General features: G+C 36.8%; 1 protein-coding gene across 1 annotated transcript in view; it reads left to right on the plus strand.

The window, feature by feature from the left end:
* The first annotated feature begins 5,417 nt into the window (after window positions 1-5,417).
* Window positions 5,418-23,602, plus strand: part of IQCM (IQ motif containing M) — a 284,914-nt gene continuing 266,729 nt past the window's right edge. The window contains exons 1-4 of the mRNA XM_059699526.1: window positions 5,418-5,459; window positions 10,661-10,730; window positions 18,067-18,149; window positions 21,778-22,045. Coding sequence (XP_059555509.1) covers window positions 5,418-5,459; window positions 10,661-10,730; window positions 18,067-18,149; window positions 21,778-22,045 — 463 coding nt within the window. The remainder of the gene's footprint in view (window positions 5,460-10,660; window positions 10,731-18,066; window positions 18,150-21,777; window positions 22,046-23,602) is intronic.

The following is a 23,602-nucleotide window of genomic DNA, read 5'->3' on the forward strand; positions in this document are numbered from 1 at the left end:
TCGTATGCCAATTACCATGTTTCTCTTTTATTAGTGTAGATTTCCATTTTGATTTACACATTAATCGAGTTATTCAGGAGTACACTTAAAAAAAACTATATTTATTGTTAAATTTTTAACTTAAACATGAAAAGCCAAATGAAAGCAACAAGCATTTATTTGAGATAAAAATGAATTGCAATTTGTGGAACACATTTTCAGGCAGAAACCCAAATAGTGTTCCAATTACAGGGTGAAGACAAGGGGCTCTTATGAGAAAAGAAAGAAAAATAATTCCATGAATTTCTATTGGTGTTAAGCTGAGCTACTATTTAGCTGTATATGATTGGTTACTGATTCTATATTCTACCTTATCTACTATAATAATTAGTCTTTGTGTTCAGGATGTTTGCTTTCCTGTTAGCTTTGCAAACAGTTGCTTGTAAAGCAGTGTTGGTTTGTAATTTCATAGTATTGTAGTTGCCACTGAGTTTCCCATTCCAGGCCAGGTCTTATATTGGTTCCTTGGGGCTTCTGCCTCTGTGATATTGCCAATATTTCCAATCCTGTCTCTGAACTAGTGGTTGGCATTGCTAGGTTCTGGTGGCAAGACTGGTTGGTATCCTCTGCCTCCCCAAGTATGGAGCTTACGATAAGTCTTTGTCCCAAGCAATAGCTGGAAGTTATATTTTCTGCCTTCTCTCATTCGATGGTTTTTGAGCAGGGCCTGGCCCTGATCCCCTACCTCACATGGGGATTGTGCTGAGTTCTGGGTATCCCACGGGAGCTGAACTCCAGGTTGCCTCTGCCTGCTTCTGAGAGCTAGGACAGCATACACAGCTTCAGTCCCATCTCCACTCTGCATTTATTTTCTACTTCTGATTCTAGGCCCTGACTGAAAGTATAACCCTTGCTTACTTATGCCTGTCTCATTTCTTAGGGAAAAAGCTTTCAACCAAATATTGGTGATAAAAAAGATAGCTCCTTTGGTATTTGTTGTTCAAAATGCTATTTCTCTCAGGATTTTTTCCTAGAAATATATGAATTTTAGAAGTGGTGTTATATGCATCAATAATGTGATAATTATGGGAATTTGTAGCTCTTTTGGGGATTCTTCACATTTCTAAAGTTATCCCATGTAGTAGACAAAACATATCTATGATTCCTTACCCTTACTTCCTCTTTCTATTTTATAAAATATCCTGTATAGAGTTCACATATATTTATAGACTCAAGTAGAATGAATTTCTGACCCCTTCCATACAGGCCATGGTCCTGGAACTCCCTCATCTCTTATTTATGTTCACTGATATGGCCTTGAGGCACTCTCCCTACTTCTTAATGTTCTCTTTCTTTCTATGCTGCCCCCAGTCTCTTTAATTCTGCTGCTTGTCCAGTTTCCAAGAAAACTCTTTCTCACTCAGTTTTAGACATCACTTGGACTTTCAAATCTCTAACATGGAAAGCGACCCAAGAGGAAGTGACAGATAGGGAAATGAGTGCTTACTGTGGGCGAGGCTTGGGTGCTCTGCTAAATGTTTTCATATGCTCATTCATTTGGTCTTGCAGCAGCACTATGAAGTTGACGACGGTTATTGACGACTATTATTCATATCTTATAGATAAAAGAGCTCGAGCCTAAGCTCTCCTAATTTGTCTGGGACTGAGGTGTCTGCAGGGACTCAGGAACTTCAGTTTTAAAACCAGTAAAGTGCCAGGCAAACTGGGACAAATTGGTCCTATGAGGCCTCAGATCAATGACTAGGAAGTAGAGAATGCTGGGCTGGGACCTAGGCCCACTTTGCACTAGGATCTTTGCTTTTCACCATGATATAGATTAGATATAGATATAGATATAGATATAGATATAGATATAGATATAGATATAGATATAGATATAGATATATATGATATATAGATATATATGATATATAGATATAGGGATAGATAGATATAGATGATATATAGATATATGTAAATGTGTTTTTATTGATTTCAGAGATGAAGTGGGAGAGAGACAGAAACATTAATGATGAGAGAGAATCCTTGACTGGCTGCCTCCTGCACGTCCCCCACTGGGCATGTGCCCTGACCTGGAATCAGAACGTGACTTCCTGGTTCATAGGTCGATGCTCAGCCACTGAGCCACATTGGCTGGGCCAGCATGATGTCATACTGTCACTAATTCAACAAAGTAGAAAAAAGAAACGAACTGATTCAGAGAGGAGGTAGAAGGTAAAGACATGAAATAATTCATTCAAGGGAAATGCTGTTTCCTGGAAGGCATTTTGTCAGGGGAAATGTGCTTTATATAACGAGAGTCACAAGACCTAAATCTGGTCCCGGTTTATTCACAAACTCAGTGTTAAGTTGAACAAATCGCCTTCCATGATGCTCTTCCTCACCTGTAAAATGAGGGGCTAATGAGAACACAACTTCTGGGATAATTTCCAATTTTAAGTTAAAAAATTGTGATACTTGAACTTGTTCCTTAAATATAAACTCCCTAAAACAATTTAATAGCTGATAAATATTAGCTAGTTTTTAAAAGGGCATCGAGAAAAAAGAAATCTGATAATAGATGCTAGGATTTATAGTATTTCATGATTTAGCTCAAATTTCTAGATCTAGCTCTTTAACAGTAGTTAGTATTTCTGGGCTCAGCAAAATTCCATTGCAACAGCTTAACAGTTTTGGCCTTTAATTTATTTTTATTACATTTGTGGTAATTAACTTTATGGTATTTTCATTGTTGTCTTTAATTGTTTATAGAATGTCCCAAACATCTTAGTAGGAACTGATTTATAAATCAAGTTTTCACTCTTTATTGTTAATTTATAAAATGTTAATAGCCTCTATTTAAGGCATGTGTGATTAATAACTAAGGCAATGTACTTTTATAGTAGCATTGTTTTATTCTGTGAAAATTAGAAGTAAAACAGACTCACAACATGCCCTAATTATCATTTTAGATATAAATGTGGGTATTGGAATGGGAATCTTCATAGATATTTTGAAAGCATTTCTGATTTAATAAGGCACTATGGCCTTTTAAAAATTTCTGGACACATGTTCGAACCAAAATTCCCCCCTGATAAGACATAGCTTTTTATATTTTTAACATTTTATTCAAGAAAAGCCTCACTCTGCCTATGACCTCCACTACTACCCCTTTCTATAAACATCTTAAGGTTGAATTCAAAAACCGGAGGGGAATTTGAGGTGAGAAAAATGTGAAATAAAAATGGGTATAAAGAGAAGAATGTGACTTTTCTGAAATTAGTTTCTGTATGTGACTGTGTGTGTGTGTGTGTGTGTGAGTGTACGTGTAATTACCACTCATTTTGGGCCGAAGTAATTAGCTCCTTTTCTCATTTGGATAATTACAATCTTCCTATCAAGATAACTAGGTGCATAAAATTAAACAAGCCAAGTTCATTAGCCACACTGCAAAAATCATGACAAGTTACATGGAAGATTTAGTAGTAGTGAGATTTCTTAAAAAAATTAGGAACTCTGTGAAAATTAAGCATATTGTAACAATTCAGGACTTACAGGAATTCTAGCCCACTGCTTGTTATAGGGCACTAATTGCTTGGCTAGCCATGTGCTCAATCTTATGGAAGACATAAAATAAATTTAAAAGACTAGTTCCATCACTAGAGATATTGTTAGATTTTGTTAGATTTAGCAAAGCCCTATTCTTTACTGGTATATTTCTTTTGAGAAAGAGAGAGAAGAGCAGAAATACAACTATCTATAATGATGAGGGTAGTATTTTCAGTTTTAATAGATTACTTGGAAAAACTAATAATCAAAAATTAAACTTTACTATTAAATATAAATAAATGTGCAACATATACTGAGAAGATTGCACAATTTCTTAGTGTATAGATATGAATATTCACAAAGTGGACATGCCTGTATAATCATTACCCAATAAAGAAATAGAATATTGCCAGAATCCTAAGAGCCTTTCCTGTGTCCCTCTCAGACACTACACCCTTCCCCTCAAGGTCACCATTACCCTGCTTTCTATGCCATGAAGTTTTCTCTGTTTTTGATCTTTATATTAACAAAAGCATACAGTATGTCCTCTTTATGTTGGTTTCTTTCCCTTATGATTAGATGGGTGAGAACCATTTATGTCTTTTTTTTTTAATAGCAATTCATTCTCACTGGTGTGAAACATCCCATTGTATGAGTAAACTATAATTTATTGACCCATTGGGTTACTTCTAGTTTTTGGCTGTTACAAAATAGTGCTGCTATGCTCATTCTTGCATGTGTCTTTCAGCACACATTATAAAGCATTTCTGTTGGGTGTGGGAGGGCTGAGTCATAGGTCTAGGTTTAGTCTTTCAAGATATTGCCAAATAGTTTTCCAAAGATTACCAATATACACTCCAACAGGCAGTGAATGAATATTTCAGGAGCTGCATATTTTTGTTAACACTTTGTTTTTGTTAAAGATATTTGTTTGGATGTATGGTCATTGTAGTTGTATTTTATTTCCTTGATGACCAATGAGATTTGAGCATCCTTTCACATGTTGATTTCCCATTTGGAAATCCTTTTTGTGAAATGCCTATTGAAATCATTTGCCAACTTTTATATACAATTGTCTTTTTCATTGATTTGTAAAAGTATGGTCTTGTTATGTTACTCCACTTAACCACTAAGGAATGGTAGTCTTATCTACCCATCTCCAGCCCATCACTATTTGTTGGGAAGCTCTGATTGTCAGGGCCCTTCAGTGTACATGTTTGTGAGTTGCCAAATCCTAATTAAAATATCTCTATATCAAATCACTAAAATCACATAAAAACACCATAGGTCATTGAACGTGGCTAAGAAGAGTAATTTTTCTCTTATATCGAGGCAAAGGCGAAAACTCAGTATATGTTAGCCAAAAAGAGTATTTGCAAAAATTTTATTTTTTTGAAGGAATTTTAAAGCATAAGTAATGTGTGTCTTCTCAGTTTAACATCTCCCTTTTAGTGACCAGAGAACTGAAATGAAATTAATAGCTTTCTTTTGTGATTTAAACATTTAAATATTTTATTTAACTCCGGGAATATTTGGGATCTCTTAGTATCAGTGTCCATGCAAGCCCACAGGGAAACAGAATATAATATTTTATGAAACAGTTGAACCTTACATCCAGAAGGCACCTGTGAGATCATGCACTGATCTTCTCTGAACCTGGAGAGTTGGCATTGGGGTGAATGGGAATGATAAGATGGTTGGGGAAAGGCTCTGAGACTAATCGCAACAGCCAAGCTTTCATTTGTTGTCCTCATTGACTTCTGAGAAAGAGTTCCTTTAAACATAGACTGAAGCTGCTCTTTGTGTGTCTATTTAAACCCTTCATGTATAGAAGAAGGGCTGGGATTCAGCAAGATTAACTGGTTTGGCCCAGATCACACACTTTGGCAATGGCAGACTCAGGACTGAAATCCAAGTTCTTCACGGTGCTCGTAGGCCCTGGTGTTTGTGTCAGCTGGAGGAATATCCTCATGATTCAATTATGTTCTTTCCTTCCCACTTCCTGGCTCTGAGAAATATATTAACCTGAGTTAGACAATCAGAGGGAGGTTCCTGCATCAGGAAAGAGATATCACTTTACCTGCTTGCCACTGCTGTACATGGCTCAGAGGATCTCAGCTCACCTGATACTAACCCTTTGCAGTTGTCTACTCTCAGCCACCAAAGCTTTTTTACCGTTCCGGTCGTATGTCTGCTCTCAGCCACCACAGCAAGGAAACGTACGAATCTTAACTCTATTCATTCATGTATCAGTTCATAATTTCTCTGAAAGCTCTTAAGTGTCTACGCGACCTTATCACGAATCAAAACATTGCCCCGACAAATCGGAGATATCGAAACTCAATATAAACAAACGCGGTTGTTCCACACTCGCCATGCAAAACACCGTGGCGAGTCAGTCGCCTTTTGAGAGTGAAGAAATCGACAAGCTTCAGAGATACTTATCAGAATTTCAAATAAAGCTTTACAAATTACGTTTAACTGTAATTAGGCATTCTCGCTTGTTAAGATATTTCAAAATAATACTCCAAAATGGCAAAAAGAAAGTTACCAAAAGAAGTGTACTGCGAATCTGAAAGTAACGGCGAAGAGTTTTATTTTGGCACCTTGAATACTGACTCTGACGTAGAAAGTGATAACGTTTGTAGTGACTCTACTAGTAGTGACGTAGTTCCAAAAAAGAATTAATAAATCTTGTTTATCCTTCATAATCTTGCATGTTATGTATCACTGCTCTTTCAATGGAAATTAATTCCGACCAGTACGACACCCATGTCCAAATTTAATACGACCGCAAAGGTTTAATGGTTATGAATTCATAGAGTATCTTCTTTCCAACTCATTTGATGGCCCTCTGACTAATTTGATTCATAACTTTATGTGCAATTATAAATGTTTTATTCAGTCATCTTCTATACCTTTTTATACCCATTATTCGATGCCCAATATTGGACCTGTTATATTGGACCTAGTTAGAACTTGTTCTGTTTTGTTTTCTTTACCTGCTCTCCCTTGTATTTTCTCATTCCTATTGTTTGGCGCCAGCTCATCTTATCTAGTCAGAGGGACAAGGAAACTTGGCAGAGGAAGTCAATCAGGAAGCAAATCTGGAAAATGACCTAAGGGTCCTTCTTGAGTTGGAAGAAAAAAAGTGAAGAGCTTACACTTTTCAAAGAATGGAAACAGTAATAAGGACAAAACCTAATAGGGAGACTCTGGGGGCCAAGGGTTGAGGAGAGCATAGAAGTGATGGTAACTAGGTTCATGACTAGAAAAGACCAGACCTGGGCCAGTTTCCCTTTTATTCTGCTCCTGAGTTCCAGAGAACAGACTAAGTTGAAGAGGGATAGGAGAGAGGCAAGAACTTTTAATCATGCAGTTGATTTTTTGAGATTAAGGTCCAGGTAGCATCTCATCTGAAAACAATAAAATAATAGAGTTTTAGAAACTGAAGGGTCTTTAAGGCAGTGGTTCTCAACCTTGGTTGCACATTAGAATCACCTGGAAATCTTTTTAAAATCCTGATTCCTGGGCCTCACCCTCCGGAAATTCTGTTTCTTTGTTATGGGGGTGGGGCCACAACGTTAGTAACAAAGAAACAGAAATTCCGGAGGATGAGGCCCAGAAATCAGGATTTTAAAAAGATTCCCAGGTGATTCTAATGTGCAGACAAGGTTGAGAAGCACTGCTTCAAGGTCTTCTTGCCAACTATTTTATTTTGAAAATGAAGAAACTAGGGTGAGGAGAAATCAAGGAAAACCCCTTGGCTCAGTTCCGAATGGAGCTGTGGGATGCCAGTCCTATATTTCCCATTCATATTTACTCATTTACATGAGATTGAAGAGCCCAGGACAAGAAGCTAGGTTTTATTCTAAATGCAGTTGAAAGTCATGGAAGGGAAATGATGTGATCTGATACTCTTTGAAGAAGATGCGTCCTTCTGCTATGTGAAGAATAAATTGGAAAATGATCAGGGTGTAAATCAAGAGAGTAATTAGGAGGCTATTTTAGCATTCTAGGAATAAAATGGTTGTGGCCAGAAGAGGGAAGATGAGAAGAAGACAATGTATTTTGAAATTAAAATGTAGAAGACTTGTTGGATTGGATGTGGTAGGTAAAGTACAGGAAAAATCAAAGCTGTGTTTGAGCAACTTGGTGGATATAGGTCCAGTTTTAATATGGAGAAATGGGGACGGGGTGAATCTATGACTTGCAGGTGGATTCAGGCGAAGGGATAGTTGGGAGAAAATTTTGGCTAGAAAATGAAGATTTGTTCTCATTCACCCTTATATGAACTGCTGAAACTGTTTGTCTAGATTCCTGGACCATGACTCGTTTCCCCAAGTCCTACTTAATGCTATAGGGCAGTTCTTTGTCACCAGGATACTTAATTATATAGGATACCATGATAAAGTCTTACCAGTAATCTGCTTTAGGAAGGACAAGCTAAGGCAATAAGGGAGGGAAATACTGTTTCCACTTTTTGACTTTTACCTATATAGAAATGGAATTAGAAATCCTTAGCTTTCCTGTAACTCAATTTAGGAGTGCCTTAAGTTGTGTCTACTGGATGAGAAAGGGTGAAAGGACTTTTACACAATCGTGTGTCCATGGAGACATGGAAAGTAGGGCTTCCCTATCCAGCATGTTATTGCCATAGTTACTTATTCCACAAACATTTTTTGGGGGAAATTATTCTACATGCCAAGCCCTGTTCAAGGCACTGGGAATACAGCAGGGAAGAAAACAATGTCCTTGCCTTTATGGAGTTATATCCCAGAACACTGGTATGTCAGCATCTTGTTCAAAAAATGTCAATGGTTTGTTGCCCATTTCAGCATAAAATCCAATCCTATGCTTAAATCAAACAGAGCCACTGCTTGCTGTTCCCAAACTGTGTGCATCCTTACTTCCTTGTGTTTGCCTGAGCTATTTCTCTCACTTGCCTGCTTCTCCATTCCTTTGAAGTTAGCCAATCTGACCCACTCAGGACTGATGTTCAATACACTACGGGTGTGCTGGCCAGCATCTAGTTCTAACTGGTTCATGCTTGTGCCAAACCAGCTATTCAAAATTTCTCAGTTACCCTTGCACCCACCAGGTGTAGCTTGGTCTTTTGAGAATTCTTTTCTCGGTCCCTTTCTCAGCCCTTAGTGATCTCATCTTCATTTGAATGCATGGTTCTCACTTATTTCACAAAGCTCACAAACTTTCTCATAATATCTGGCATACAATTCTTTGCATTTTATTGAAAAAAAAATGACTTATGCTTTTGCTTTTTCTTCCAAAAGAGATGATAATCTCCTTGTACAACTCAGATACCACATATGCACTTATTAATTGATCAATGTACCAGGAGGGACTGTCTGCTGGGGACTTAGTGAAGAGGGACCCTATCTGCCGGTATTATGTGTCAGTGTGCTTATCTTTAGGCAAGTCCATCTTCCAGGGCCTTCCTCCACCCCAGCTCTGTTTCAGAGTCGTCCCTATCACCTCAGGTTGGTGGGGGTACTACCATGCCAGTACCCCTTAGGATGCTTGACTACTTTTCTGCATTGGAAGGACAGTGGGGTATCTTGTTTGCCGGCCAATTCAATGCAGGCTGACACCCCAGGCACTCTGAATTAAGGTGGAGGAGCCAACAGCTTTAGAGAAGAGTCCATTTTTATGGGGATTAAAACAAGAAAATGATCGTGCACAAAACATCATTTTTTATCTTCTTATATTTAAATTGAAATAAGACAATAAGCTAGATTGGAAGATGAGTTCTTATTGTTAATTGCTAAAGGTGGTGAAGTAATTGAATTTGTTGAACTAGGCAGATGAGGTACATTTTTTATGGTCTTGCCCATAGTGTAATGCTAACAATTATAGAATTAATCATTTTCAGATGTTCCACATTTCTTATTTTAAAGATGTAACTGTAGAAATTTTCCCCTTCTAAGAGCAAGTGGCTATAGTTCTGACTTTCACAGGGCAAAACTGGCTTAAAGATATACTCAAATAATCCCCAAATTTTAAAATAGGCCTTTACTACTTCACCACAGTATTATGGTCTAGTCAGCTAACTGAACAATTACAGCTAGACTTTTATTTTTATATGTCTATTATTTATTTATTTATTTTCCTTTTTTTTTGGTCACCATTTATGCCCCCTATACCCTCTCCCACCTCCACCCACCTGTCTACCTGTCACCATCACCAAATAGGCTTTTAGAATAAGAGGCACCATGGAGCTTTGTATAAATTTAATATTCCATTTCTACTTATTTATACCTGCGTGAGCACACAGTAGTATGTATTGGTATAACTAACATCTTGGCTATTTCTAAAAAAATGCAGGTATCTAGGCCCAACTCTAGACTTTTACATATTTTTAACACCCATCCCCCTCCTGTCCCCCTGGCAATTCTATTAGTCATCCAGGGTTGAGGATCACTGCTATAAAGTATAGTTTGGCTTTGAAGGCACCTGGAGTCTAATTGGGAATATAGGACTTCTGTTTATATCTATCACTCTGTCTTTTTAGCTCCTTTCACAGAAGCATATGATAAATTTCAAGTGATAAGCATGAACAACATAACTACCATTCTTAAGGGAGGAACAAATTAGCAAAAGAAAACTAAGGAACTAAGGAAATAAGATTTGAACTTATGCTTTAAGGATGATTAGAGTGTAAACATAGATGTAAGAACATAGATGAATAGAAGATTAGCATGAACCTAAGCTCGTGTGTAAGCTCAGGATGAGTATGTAAGGTATGTGCCAGGTATTAAGTGGATATTAGTTGGAAAATAGAAATCAGATAGCCCTGCACAGGGTCTTTGGTATAAAGATCTGGATTTGAGTTCTGTGCATGTCACTAAATAAGTATATTTCACTTCTCCAAGCTCCAGTTTCCATATCTGCCCAAAGTTTCTATTAGGTTGTTTGGAACCAGTAAGGTAATAGCACTTAATAAACCACATCGCCCAAGTCAATGCTAACTATTATTATTGTCTTTGGAGGGAAAGGCATTGAAGGTTCAAGGGCAGAGGAGTGATACATAAAAAGGGTTAATTATTCTATTCATGAGTGAGTGAAAGAAATAGCTAAAAATGAATAATAACTCAATTCATGTAATTGTGTTTAGGCACTTGGAGCCCAGCCTTCAAAAAGATCAGCCGCACTGTCCATCATGGCTGATGCTGAGGCTATGCCTGGTACGTGAGTATCCCCACTTACCTTACAACTCAGTGCACAATGCATGACCTCCAACAGCCTTTAAGGACACTTTTAATTAATTATGAATCCCCAGAGCACTAAATTTATCGGTACACCTTGTAAAAATTAATTTCATCCCCTTTATTTAAATATAACCAACTTCTGAGAGATTGACAGCAACTTTTAACTTAGTGTGCTGTCTGATAGATACGGTATCCACTAGGCACATATGACTCTTCAGTGCTTGAAATGTGGCTAGTGAAACTAAGGAACTGAATATTTAATTTTTTATTATTTTTTTAAAAAATGTTTTTATTGATTCTTAGAGTAAGGGAGAGAGAGAGAGAGAGAGAGAGAGAGAGAGAGAGAGAGAGAGAGAGAGAGAGAGAAACATTGATGTGAGAGTACAACATCCGTTGGCTGCCTCCTGCACATATCCTACCAGGTTTTGAGTCCACAGTCTGGACATGTGCCTGGACCAGGAATGAATTTGCAACCTCTTGGTGCATGGGACACGATGCCCAACCAACTGAACCACACGGACCAGGGATTAATATTTAATTTTAGTTCTTTTTAATTTCAATATAAAAACAGATAATTCAGTTATTAGAAAACTTTAAAGCATGTTTGCAGCACCATGGGTATATGAATCTACTTTTTCAAGTGCATATTTTATCTGTCCCAAATAGATCCCAGGAAAGGATCTGGGGTGTTTATCTAAAGGCGTCCCTTGAGATAAACTTTAACCGTGCAGGTGTGGGACATTCAAGTAGTTGCTAGCGAAGAGGCTGCTCTCATGCAAGCAGGACCAGAGTGGCAGGCTTTAGGACCAACAAAGACCAGAGGCTTTAATTTAAATTTTAAGCGTACGCAAATAAATTCAATTAACTGCCGGAGGAATTACACCACATGAAACATATGCAGTTGCAAATCGCACAGCTCTTTTATTACTCACATAAATTTCTGAACTGCAGGTACAAACTTAGGAATCCCTGTGGTGCTGTCCTCTGGGGTCCGGCAGCTGGGCTGGTCTTGTCCGGGTGCAGAGGGCCAGCGTTCCTTACCCGATAGTTCGGTCCTGTCTCAATCTATCGGGGGTTGTTAGCTGTTCTTCTGTCGTTTGGCAGGGAGAGGAATGTGGTGCCATGTCGTTTGTCAGACCGACAAAGGGACGGGCCTTTGTAGCTGTCTTGACAGGCCAGCATCGTTAGCTGCCCGGGGTCCATATTTAAAGCTTGTTCATACATGTAGCAGCTCAGGTGGCTATCAATGATTTACATCAATGAAAATATGTTAATCTCAAACAGGGCAAGGGGGCTAAGGAGAGAATGTCACTCAAGCAAGTGTTTATCTTTGCAAGTCAACTCTGTATCAGTTCAAATTCTTATCTCTGGGGTACACACGCTTCAAGGCAGCGCGGAATGTGTCTTTAATATTACACTTTAAGTTTTAAGGAAAGTTAACTCAAACATTTTAAAACTTTTCTAACATTCTTTAAGCATTTTAAACATTTCTATATTTTACTACAACCTTATCCATTCTTAATACAGATCAAATATTTCAGATAAAAATTTAACAACTAAATCGAGATGAATGTAAGTGCAAAATACATATAGAATTTTGAAGACAGAACAAAAAAAGTAAAATATCTCATTAAATTTTAATATTGATTAATGTTGAAATGATATTTGGATATATTTTATTTAAATAAATATTCTATAACAATTACTATATGTTATTAAATTAATTCCACCTTTTTTCACTTTTAAAATTTAACTACTAGAAAATTTTAAATTATATATGTAGCTCACAATATATTTCTTTCAGAGTTGATCTAGATTTGGCCACACTATAAGTAATCTTAAATTTGGGCTTAGGTAGCATGATTGAGAAACATTTACTGCTGTATACAGAGCTAGGATTATTAAGATTTTCTGTTTTGCTATCTCCCCTTGGCTCTTGTGATCCCAGGCAATACGTAATACTGGCAGTTGTTCACTAGAATGCCTCATGGATTCGTTTAACTCTTTTTCTATTTGGATAGTACAGCACATTTCAAGATGGAGAGAGCATAAAGAGAGGAAGATCCAGGAATGGAGAATGTTCTCTAGTTCATTTTGCCTTTGGGTCATGCCTATAATTACTTAAATTATATTTAAAGTCTTGATACTATGAGCTTGTAATCCTCCCTCTCCTTAGCAACCTAGCCTAGTCTGAGAAATATTTTGGAGGAGCACACGATAAAATCTCCGTGAGGTATGTAGGAAACCTATTCATCATTTATTGTTGCAAAGAGTATAGAACACTTTGCTAAAAAAGGACTTAGGTGGGATGTGAGGAAAAGTGTGTCTATAAGAGACAACTCATATCCTCTATGAGCCTCTCCCCTTATCTAACCCTTCCCTTCATCAGAATGAGCTTTTAAGATATCTTTCTGCACATGCACAAATATTCACTTGTTTGGTATGCGTTTGCTATTTTTAGCCAAGGAATGTTTTCCTACAAAATAACACTTAGGAAGAGCTCAAATAAATAAAACCAATAAGATTGGATTAAAAGAAGAGCCACCAAGGAACATGAATTCGGTGAAGCACAATTTTGAAACCATTGCCTTAGTCTGGATTTGATTCACTATGTTATTTCTCTTGGGATATTTGTGTTTCAAATCTTATCTCTAAGAATACAATATAAAGTTTAGAGGGAAGTTTTTACGCTAGGGAACTGGCAGTAGGGGGTGTTAGTGATTTGTGTTGGCCTCTGTCACAGCACAGATCTTACTGAATGTCATGGCATTTGTTTATAGTTTTTTTTTTTTTCTGGCACAAGTCTCCAAGTACCTGGAATACAAGGATACTGAGTGGCTTATTTCTTTCAGTACATTTAACACCAAAACAGTATCTGGGACTTAATAGGCACTTAATGACTATGCTGACTGAGTGTTGTTGAGAAGGAAGTAGGGCTTTACTAACACCTATGAAATCAAACAGGCAGTCAGGCACCTTCTCCGGATTATATAGGCAAGGATGCCCTTAGCTATATGGCCCATACATCTTTTTTCAGCATATCCTCTTAGTAAATTTTTATGAAATCTCTGAAGAGTATAACCTGGTTGTAGGAAGGATGGAAACACTCTGAATAAGGCCAGTTATTTTTGTTATGGCTATAAAAAACATGTTTTCTAGTCCATAGGTCTTTTGAATGCAAAAAGACTTGTTCAGTGATTATAGCAAGATATAGCCAATGGTTCATTCCATTGTCTTAGTTTCCATGATTACATCTGGTGTCCTCATGTTTTCACTTCAGAGTTTAACTGGAACAATTATATAGAACCTTCTAAAGCAAGGCTTGGGGAATGTCTGGCCTGCGAAATCATTTGGTCTGACCCTGCAATTAGGGGTGAGTTAATTAAATGTTTGACCAAATATAGCAGACTAAATTTTAAGTTGATAATTTTGTATGGATCTTGAATCTATAATAGTAAAAGGGAGATGTGCTAATTAGACCAGACAACCGAATGACCTTCCGGACATCATTCCAGACATCCTTCTGGACAAAGCTGCCACAGTGGGGGCTGAGAGAGGTGGTTAGGGGTGGTCAGGCAGGCAAGCCGAGCAGTTAGGGGCGATCAGGCAGGCAGGCAGAGTGGTTAGGGGCATCAGGAATGCGGGTAGAGTAGTTAGAGGCAATCAGGCAGGCAGGCAGGAGTGGTTAGGGGTGATCAGGCAGGCAGGCAGGAGTGGTTAGGAGCCAGTGGTCCTGGATTATGAGAGGGATGTCTACTGCCAGTTGCAGGATTGGGCCTAAACCAGCAGTCAGATATCTCCTGAGGGATCCTGGATTGCTAGAGAGTGCAGGCCAGGCTGAGGGATACATTCCCCCTCCCGTGCATGAATTTCGTGCACCAGGCCTTTAGTTATATTATAAATATCTAAATGGCTCTTGGCAGAAAAAAGGTTCCCCACTCCTGTTCTAAAACATTATGAGAAAGATGAAATTTTATGAATAATCAATCATAGTAGCATTAAATTGATGAGATATGAGTGATTTTTTTTAAAAAAATATATAAAATAATGTAGGAAAATGTTTTAGGCTAGTGAAATAATTTGTCAGTAGAGATTCATTTTCTTTCCCCATGGAAATGCTAGTATTTGCAGTCATGTTTTAGCCAATTTCAATATGACTATTTCAACTTCTTCATGAACTTTATTATAAAATATTTGTTATTGTTTATAACAATTTTTTGTTCCTATATGGGGATATGGTAACTTGAAGAACCCAAAGTGTGAAGATATTTTATTATTTGCGAACCTATTATTAATTAGTTTTAATAAAAAGGGCTATAATAAGATAAGATTCATTCATACTAATTTAGAAAGTTGAAATTTATTTTTGTGGCATTGAAAAAAATGAGGCTTGACTGATAAAATTAATCACATAAGTAGCCCAATGATAGTAATACAACAATAAATATGTTAATAATGATTGTTCACATTTATTGAAAGCTTATTATGTGCTTGGTGCTGTGCTAACTGTTCTGTAACCAAGCCCAATTTTATGCTTATAACAAGTCTGTGAGATATATTATTATTATTATTATCCTCATTTTACAAATGAGAGTGAAGGCTTAAGACAACAAAATAAGGCTCATGAGCAAATTAGAATTCAACACCAAAATAGTGTGACTCAGGAATAAGAGTTCTTAAAACGCATTCTATCTCCTATGGATATGTATTTGCAAGGAAAGCCTTAATTATATTTTTTAACAGAGGAGACAACCTCTTCTTAATAATTAAAGTTATAATGTGCACTTGAATGTATAAAAGCTGCATGCTTATATGCTTACCCCATTCTGAACAAAGAAACAAAGATTATTAACTGGATGGATTCTTAATGCCAAAATTGTTTACTTTCTTGTGATTTTAGATTTATTTGTGGAATATACACATGTGCTTGGAAATTATCAAAATAAAGAACAGACTCTGGCTTTGTCTTTTCCAAGGCATTGAAATATGAATTATTTTGCACTACCTTGAGAATTTAACTCTTTGGTTGAGACTGATTTTTAGTTACAGGAGAAAATCAGAACAGGCGCTGCAGCACATTAAATGACAACGAGGGCTCAGGACTGCTGACTTGGAGTCAAGGTGTCAACACACCTTCAGTGGATCCATCTCAGGATCCATGTAAAATTGCTCTCCTTTGGTGCCTGCCATTTTTTGTCCCTTTAATACAATCACAGGCCTTGTTTTGTTCAGGAACCTCAAGAACTGACTGTGTGGGTTCACTGTGGCAGTACCTAGATGAGTTAGAATTTACTTACTGACTCCAAGAAGACCATTTGTGTTGGCAGAATGTACACAAGCTCCTCCACAGCTCACAGGCAACAAGTGACTTTTGAGGATGGGGGAAAATTAGACACACTAGTCAGCAAGAGCCCAGGTAGACAGAAAAGGCTACCTTGGGACTTTAACTCCTGTCAAAGTCCAAGTTTTAGATATGAAGGGGAAAATGAGAATGGCTCTATCAACGCATTAAATTACAACAAGGGTGCAGGATTGCTGGCTTGAAATGCAAATGTCATAGCCCATTCAAGCTGTTATAAAAATATATAATAGGGTGGTTTATAAACAGGAGGAACTTATTTCCCACAGTTCTGGAGATTCGGAAGTCGAATCATGACGCTGACCATTCGATGTCTGGTGAGGACTGCTTTCTCAGTGACGGACATCTCACTCTCAGCTCACATTCGTGGAAGGAACTACCTACCTCTCTGGGGTCTCTTTTCTAAGGGCACTAATCCCAATCACAAAAGCTCTACCCTCATGGCATAATCACCCCCCAAAGGCTCCACCACCTAATATCATTACATTAAGCATTAGGCTTCAATATATGAATTTTGGGGAAAGGACATATATATTGTTTGTAGTGTAAAGTGTTGGTGAAATACAAGTACTCAACTAGGGTAACCAACCCAATGCAAGAGGATTCTCCAGTCCTTACAGGAAGACCATTGCATCAAGTTAAGACGCAGATGGGTAGAAAAAGCAAATTCAGGAAACCAGCATGGCTGTGCAGCTTTAGAAGACTCTTGGGCCCTCTGCATCTTAGAGCTTTGCTGTAAATGAAGGCTAGATCATCTCTAAGGACTTGTCTGGAATGAAAACGGGATGGTTTTTATAAATCTACATTTCCACCAAAACCCAGTGACAGTCATTTCATATATTAATAAATTATATTGACTGTTGTGTGTCTGATACAGGCAATAATGTAATTCTAAGTGATTATAAGAGCCGGTTAGTCAAAAGAGAGGAAGTAAGCAAGGACAAGTTGTGGAGTCACAACTTGAAAAGCTCATTGTCTTTTCTTCAGAAAGTTAGGGGTCTGGTTAGGAATTCAGTCTGGCATTTTGTAATAGCAGCCCAAATAGACTAAGTATCTCATTATGGTTTTGATTTGCTTGAAGATGGAAGTTTAAATGCTTGAAATTTGAGCGGGTGAAAAGAAGAGAGAGAAAAGTCTTAATCCTAAGAGTACTAGAGGAGGTAGAGTTTTAGAAATGGAGAGCACACTGACCAGACTTAAAGCTAATTCAAATGGTCATGTGACTTAATTTTACTGAGTCCAGGTTAAGAGGAGAAAGCCAGGAAACACTTTTAAATGTCACAATCGGCAGATGATAAAGAAAATGTAAGGCAGAAATCAGGAATAAATGAGAATGATGTATTCTATGTAGGTGCTATAAAATTCCATATATAGTTCTAGAGGAAAAGAATAAATTAAGAATCTAAGGCACTTATAAATGAGGTAAGAGTTATTATAATATTATTCCTTTGTAGGTGTGTATATTTTTATTTTAATTCTATTCCTATTTAACAAACCTATTGAGTTTTATGGTGCAGTTATAATTTAATCAACATGCTTTATGTACAGTCATATGAATTATTCAAGAATAGAGAACACAAATAAACTTGATAATTTTTGTACCCAAATCATGCTGTTGTGTCTTCTGTATAGTAACATTTTAAAAAGTTTTAGAAGCATTTGAGATTTCAATTTTGTGTGCCTTCTTTGGTTTCCCTGAATTTTAATAATTTAGGATAATCTATCACTCTGACCATTATAAGCTGATGTTTTTTAAAGAAAAATATTACATTAAAGGAGTATTACATTAACTTCTTTGCATTCACTTATAAGTTATACTTATAAAAATTCACTTTTTAATAATGTCCTGCAAGATTCATAGCTGTCCCCAAATTTTAATATCATAGGTTTGTCATTTTTGATTAAGAAAGTACATTAACTACATTATAAAAAGTTTCTCTGTTTTTATTTTAGGTACTGTATTAGAGATCTCCAAGCAAAATTTTTTTCAGGAAGCAAAAACTCTCATTGCCCAACATTATGAGAACATAAATGAGGTGAATGCATTTATCTAATATTATATTTTTCTGGAAACTAATATTTTTGTGTATTGCAATGATCATTTCAAATGATTGCATGAATCCCAATAGATTTTGAATAGAATTAAGAGAAAATGAAATACTTAGTAGTTATAATAACTGATTTCATATTGCATTTAAAATTTAATTTTTTAGCTACACAGATTATTTAATTATACAGATGTACATAATTTGCACACTTAATTCTTAATGTTGTCTTGATGAATTATAACAAATATTTGGATTAAATATCTCATGTAAATATCCCTCTTTAAAGAGTATTAGGCAAAGCTAAACTAGAAAATATGCTGTGAGATGTCTCCTCTATGTCCCTGACATGACATGCTTATCTGATCTCCTTCCACATCACTTTGCATTAAAATGTTTACTAGTCTGATAGTTTCTTGAGGGTGTTGACTGCCTTTTTTGAATGTTGCATCTCCAGCAACAGGCATTGTGCCTGGCCCAAAAAATATCTGCTGAATGGCATAGATTCGGAAGGCCAGGGAAGAAAGGATGAAAAGAAAAGTGATGGCAAAGAGATAATATAGGGTGAATTTTGGAGGACAGTCTCTGCAGAGGAGATGAAAAATTTTGGGGAATAGCAGCTATTGTGATAAATGGGCATTTGAGGCAATAGGTGAGGGAAGGGGATCTTAGAATCATGTACTTCGTGATCACTGTCCTATTCCCTTTTGAGTACTTTTTAAATCAATGTATTTGAAATAAAGATTTTAAATATTTTTCAATGCTTACTGTGGAGGAAGGTGATTATAATTTTTACATGTATCTTTTGAATGGTCCTCTGCTGAGACTAGCCATAGGTGGTTTTAATCTTGTAATCAACATTGTCAATATTGCTTAACTTTGTTTCCTTTAACCAAAAAAATACTTTAAAATTACATTGATTTAATTAGCAGGTGCATGGGATGAAAACTTCACAGTCTTCAGAGTTAGGTAAATGTGCCTTAGAACTCTGACCATGTTTAAGAGTTTAATAACAGCTTAATAGTCCATCTTTGCATGGAAAACATAATACCGTATTAGTGGCATGTTGACTTGGCAACAATTTAAATTTTTCTAAATCTTTTTATGGGCCAGAGTATGACTAGCTAGAAAAAGTATGATTGTTTGAACAATTGCTTGTCAGATCCCTGAGACTGTATTATTTTTCTATTGCTTAAAATTAAGAAGTATGTAAGTGTTACAAAGCCACTGTTTTCAAAACTGCCTGGTACTGGCACAAGAACAGACATATAGATCAATGGAATAGAATAGAGAACCCAGAAATGGACCTGAACCAATATGCTCAATTAATATTTGACAAAGGAGGCAAGAACATACAATGGAGTCAAGAGTGTCTCTTCAATAAATGGCGTTGGGAAAATTGGACAGATCCATGCAAAAAAAAAAATGAAACTAGAACACCAACTTACAGCATACACAAAAATAAACTCAGAGTGGATAAAGGACTTAAATGTAAGATGGGAAACCATAAAAATACTAGAGGAATCCAAAGGCAACAAAATCTGAGACATATGCTGAAGCACTTTCTTCACTGATACAGCTCCTAGGGCATTGGAAACTAAAGAGAAAATAAACAAATGGGACTAAATCAAAATAAAAAGCTTCTGCACAGCAAAAGAAACCATCAACAAAACACCAAGAAAGTCCACTGCATGGGAGAACATATTTGCCAATGTTATCACTGATAAGGGTTTAATCTCCAACATTTATAGGGAACTCATACAACTTAACAAAAGGAAGATAAACAATCCAATCAAAAAATGGGCAAAGGACCTAAACAGACACTTTTCAAAAGAGGACATTCAGAAAGCCAAGAGACATGTGAAAACATGCTCAAAGTCACTAATCATCCAAGAGATGCAAATCAAAACAACAATGAGGTAACATCTCACACCTGTCAGACTGGCTATCTTCAACAAATCAACAAACGACAAGTGCTGGAGAGGATGTGGAGAAAAAGGAACACTTGTGCACTGCTGGTGGGAATGCAGACTGGTGCAGCCACTATGGAAGACAGTATGGAGTTTCCTCAAAAAACTACAAATGGAAATCCCATTTGACCCAGTGATCCCACTTCTAGGAATATATCCCAAGAAACCAGAAACACCAATCAGAAAGGATATATGCATCCCTATGTTCATAGCAGCCCAATTTACAATAGCTAAGATTTGGAAACAGTCTAAGTGCCCATTAGCAGATGAATAGATTAGAAAACTGTGGTACATCTACACGATGGAATACTATGTGCTGTAAAAAAGAAGGAATTCTTACCATTTGCAACAGCATGGATAGAACTGGAGAGCATTATGCTAAGTGAAATAAGCCAGTCAATGAAAGAAAAATACCACATGATCTCACTCATTTATGGATAATAAAGACCATTATAAACTGATGAACAAAAATAGATACAGAGGCAGAGCAGCATCGAACAAACTGTCAAACTACAGCAGGAAGGCCAGGGAATGTTGGGGGGCAGAAGGGAGGGGGGTAAGAGATCAACCGAAGGACTTGTATGCATGCATATAAGCATAACCAATGGACACAAGACACTAGCAGGTAGGGGAGGCTGGGGGGATGTCAAAGGGAGGAAAAAAGGTGACATATGTAATACTCTTTGTAATACTTTAAGCAATAAAACAAAATTTAAAAAAAGTATTTAAGTAATTGAAATTACTTGAAATACATATCCAATTATGAATATTCTTTTCAGTTTTTTTATAGTTTAATGCATTTTTAAAAGCAAACTTGCAGAAACAGCACATAAAACAGACAACTAAAAGCATATACTTGCATGTAAGACAACTCAGTTAGAAAAGCATAGTGAATGGATTTAAGGCATTAAAGTGATTAAAATTATCTGAAATACATATCCAATTATTAATATTATTTTCTGAGAATCTACTTATATGTATGAGCAATTATTTATGGTTCAACAGATAAAGTGCTTTGGGGGTGTAAGCATTTTATGGACATTTGAGAATTTTTCAAAGATGATTGAAAATAAATTCTTTTTTAAAAAAATATTTTATTGATATTTTACAGAGAGGAAGGGAGACGGATAGAGAGTTCAAAACATCGATGAGAGAGAAACATTGATCAGCTGCCTCCTGCACACCCCCCACTGGGGATGTACCCGCAACCAAGGTACATGCCCCTGACCGGAATCGAACCTGGGACCCTTCAGTCCGCAGGCCGACACTCTATACACTGAGCCAAACCAGTTAGGGCGAAAATAAATTCTTATATGTCTAGTTGAAAACTTCTGTCTTAAAATAGACTTTAAGGTTATATTTAAAAATATCACATTTGAAAAGAAAATTACTATTATAAATTTAGATTTTTTTGAAGTAGAATGCAACCCTCATGCCTGTGAAGTACCTTTTGAGAACTACATAGGATAACATCTGCTTCATTGGGGCACTGTCATATGATTTATAGTAAATATCTTATATGGTAAGGCACTTTGCCAAATGTATTTAGTGTATATAAGTTTATTACTCTTAATAAAATTTATTATATACTTTTATTATATAATCAATATGACAATTACATTTAAAATTAGTTTTTGTTTTATTCACAGAACAAAGTTCAAGGTACTTCTATAAATGTTTTTAGAAATAAACAGCAAAAGCCGAAACCTGGCAAATACATACCTTCAAAGATTAAAAAAAAGGAAATATTTGATGTGATCCAAGAACTCCAGGTAGCTCACAAACGTCCTTATTTTCACAAAGATGTTTCCAAGGGGGAATGTTTTGAGGAGCCCCCTCCACGAACTTCTTTGAAGGAGCCACACATGTTTGATGTAAAAGGAAAAATCAAGGGATATGTAGATCTAATTGCAAAAGGTAAGTTTTTGGTGGAGCAAAGAAGTTCAATAAACTAGCAGGCAGAAGTGTTTGCTTCTGGTATGTTTTAAATGGACTTCCCTTGTTCAGACAAAAATCCAGATTTTAAATTTTAGCAATGAAAGATAGAGAGACAGAGAGGCATGATTAAAAGAGTTGCTAACCTCTGGGGCCACCTGGAATTGAGAAGAAGGCATCCCAATGGGCAAGAGGAATTTAGATGAGCACTACTGGTAGTTACATCCTTCTAGTACAAGTCCTCAGAGACCGGTTAGTTCATGGTTAGTAGTGCAGTCAGAGGTGTATGGCTTTGGATTCTGTTGTTGAGCAGGGTAGGTAAGGTAGGCAAGCTATTTGTGAGTGTGTTCCTCCAAAACCCTCTAAGGATTTTTGGGAGTTATAGGTTTTTTCTTTAAGACAAATTGTAGTAAAGATTTATTCTCTCTCAAGAACTTGGTAAGGTTGAACCTGAAGGTCCATTTAAACAAAGTGACATTGTTTTCTTGAGACTAATGGCTGGAATAAATAACTTCTTAAAAATACATTTTTAGTTATAACTATTTAAAATGCATCTACATTTTCTCTTGTCATTGCTTCTTAGGCTGTTAATTCATTTTAAGTTTTGTCTTCATGCAATGCCTGCTCTGTGCCAGGCACTATGTTGGGAGCTGGAGAAATAAAGATTAAAAGGCTCAGAGAGTAATGGGGGTGGGTACACACATAGGTAGTTTCTTATCATACAATGTGGTGATGGCTGTAATAGAGGTGTGTGCAAAGCATTATGGAAACACTGAAGCATAACCAGCCAAGTGCTGGAATGAAAATTTCTCAGAAGGGACCTCATTAGGAATGGGTTTTCAGGAGAAGTTTGCTAGAGGTAGGATGGAAACAGGAGAGGCCATTTGGAGTAGTGACAGTGAAATAATAACACCCCAAAGGATGAAAGAATGTGATGTTTTGGGAAAGGAGAGCTGTGGAAAGAATTGAAGTTAGGAAGATGGGTGAGGCTAGATTTTGAAGGTAATGTAATATGAGGTCCAGTACTTGAACTTAAGTGTAATGGAAAGCCAATGGTGATTTTAAAGCTGGAGTTGGAGACGGGATGAGGCATGAGCAAATCTGTCTGAGAGAAAAATAAAACTGGTAGCAGGGGCTCCGAAGAGAATGGTGGCAGAGAGTCCAGCAGGAGGTGTTTCAGGAAAGAGATGGTCTGTGTAAGAGATGGCAGGGGTCTAAATTAGGGCAGTAATGAGGCATGAAGTATGGAGGAGTGATGTTACAGTAGCATTTCTCACAGAGTAGTCTTCAGAACACTAGTCCTGAGTGACTCACCTTGACAAAAGGGTTATTTGATTAGATATGTTTGAAAAAAATTCATTCAGTTCTTCAAGTTTCATATTGAGCATTAATATATTGAAAGATCTGAGAAATACTGCAGAAAAAATCTGTCTGCTGTTTTTAATGTGGCTATCCTCAATTAACCTAATTAAACAATTCCTAAAGAACGACATTGCAGTCTCTAGCCTGGTAAACTAAACAGATAGCATTAAGTTGAGA

The sequence above is a fragment of the Myotis daubentonii genome, chromosome 5 (assembly GCF_963259705.1).
Source record: "Myotis daubentonii chromosome 5, mMyoDau2.1, whole genome shotgun sequence".
Classification (NCBI taxonomy): domain Eukaryota; kingdom Metazoa; phylum Chordata; class Mammalia; order Chiroptera; family Vespertilionidae; genus Myotis; species Myotis daubentonii.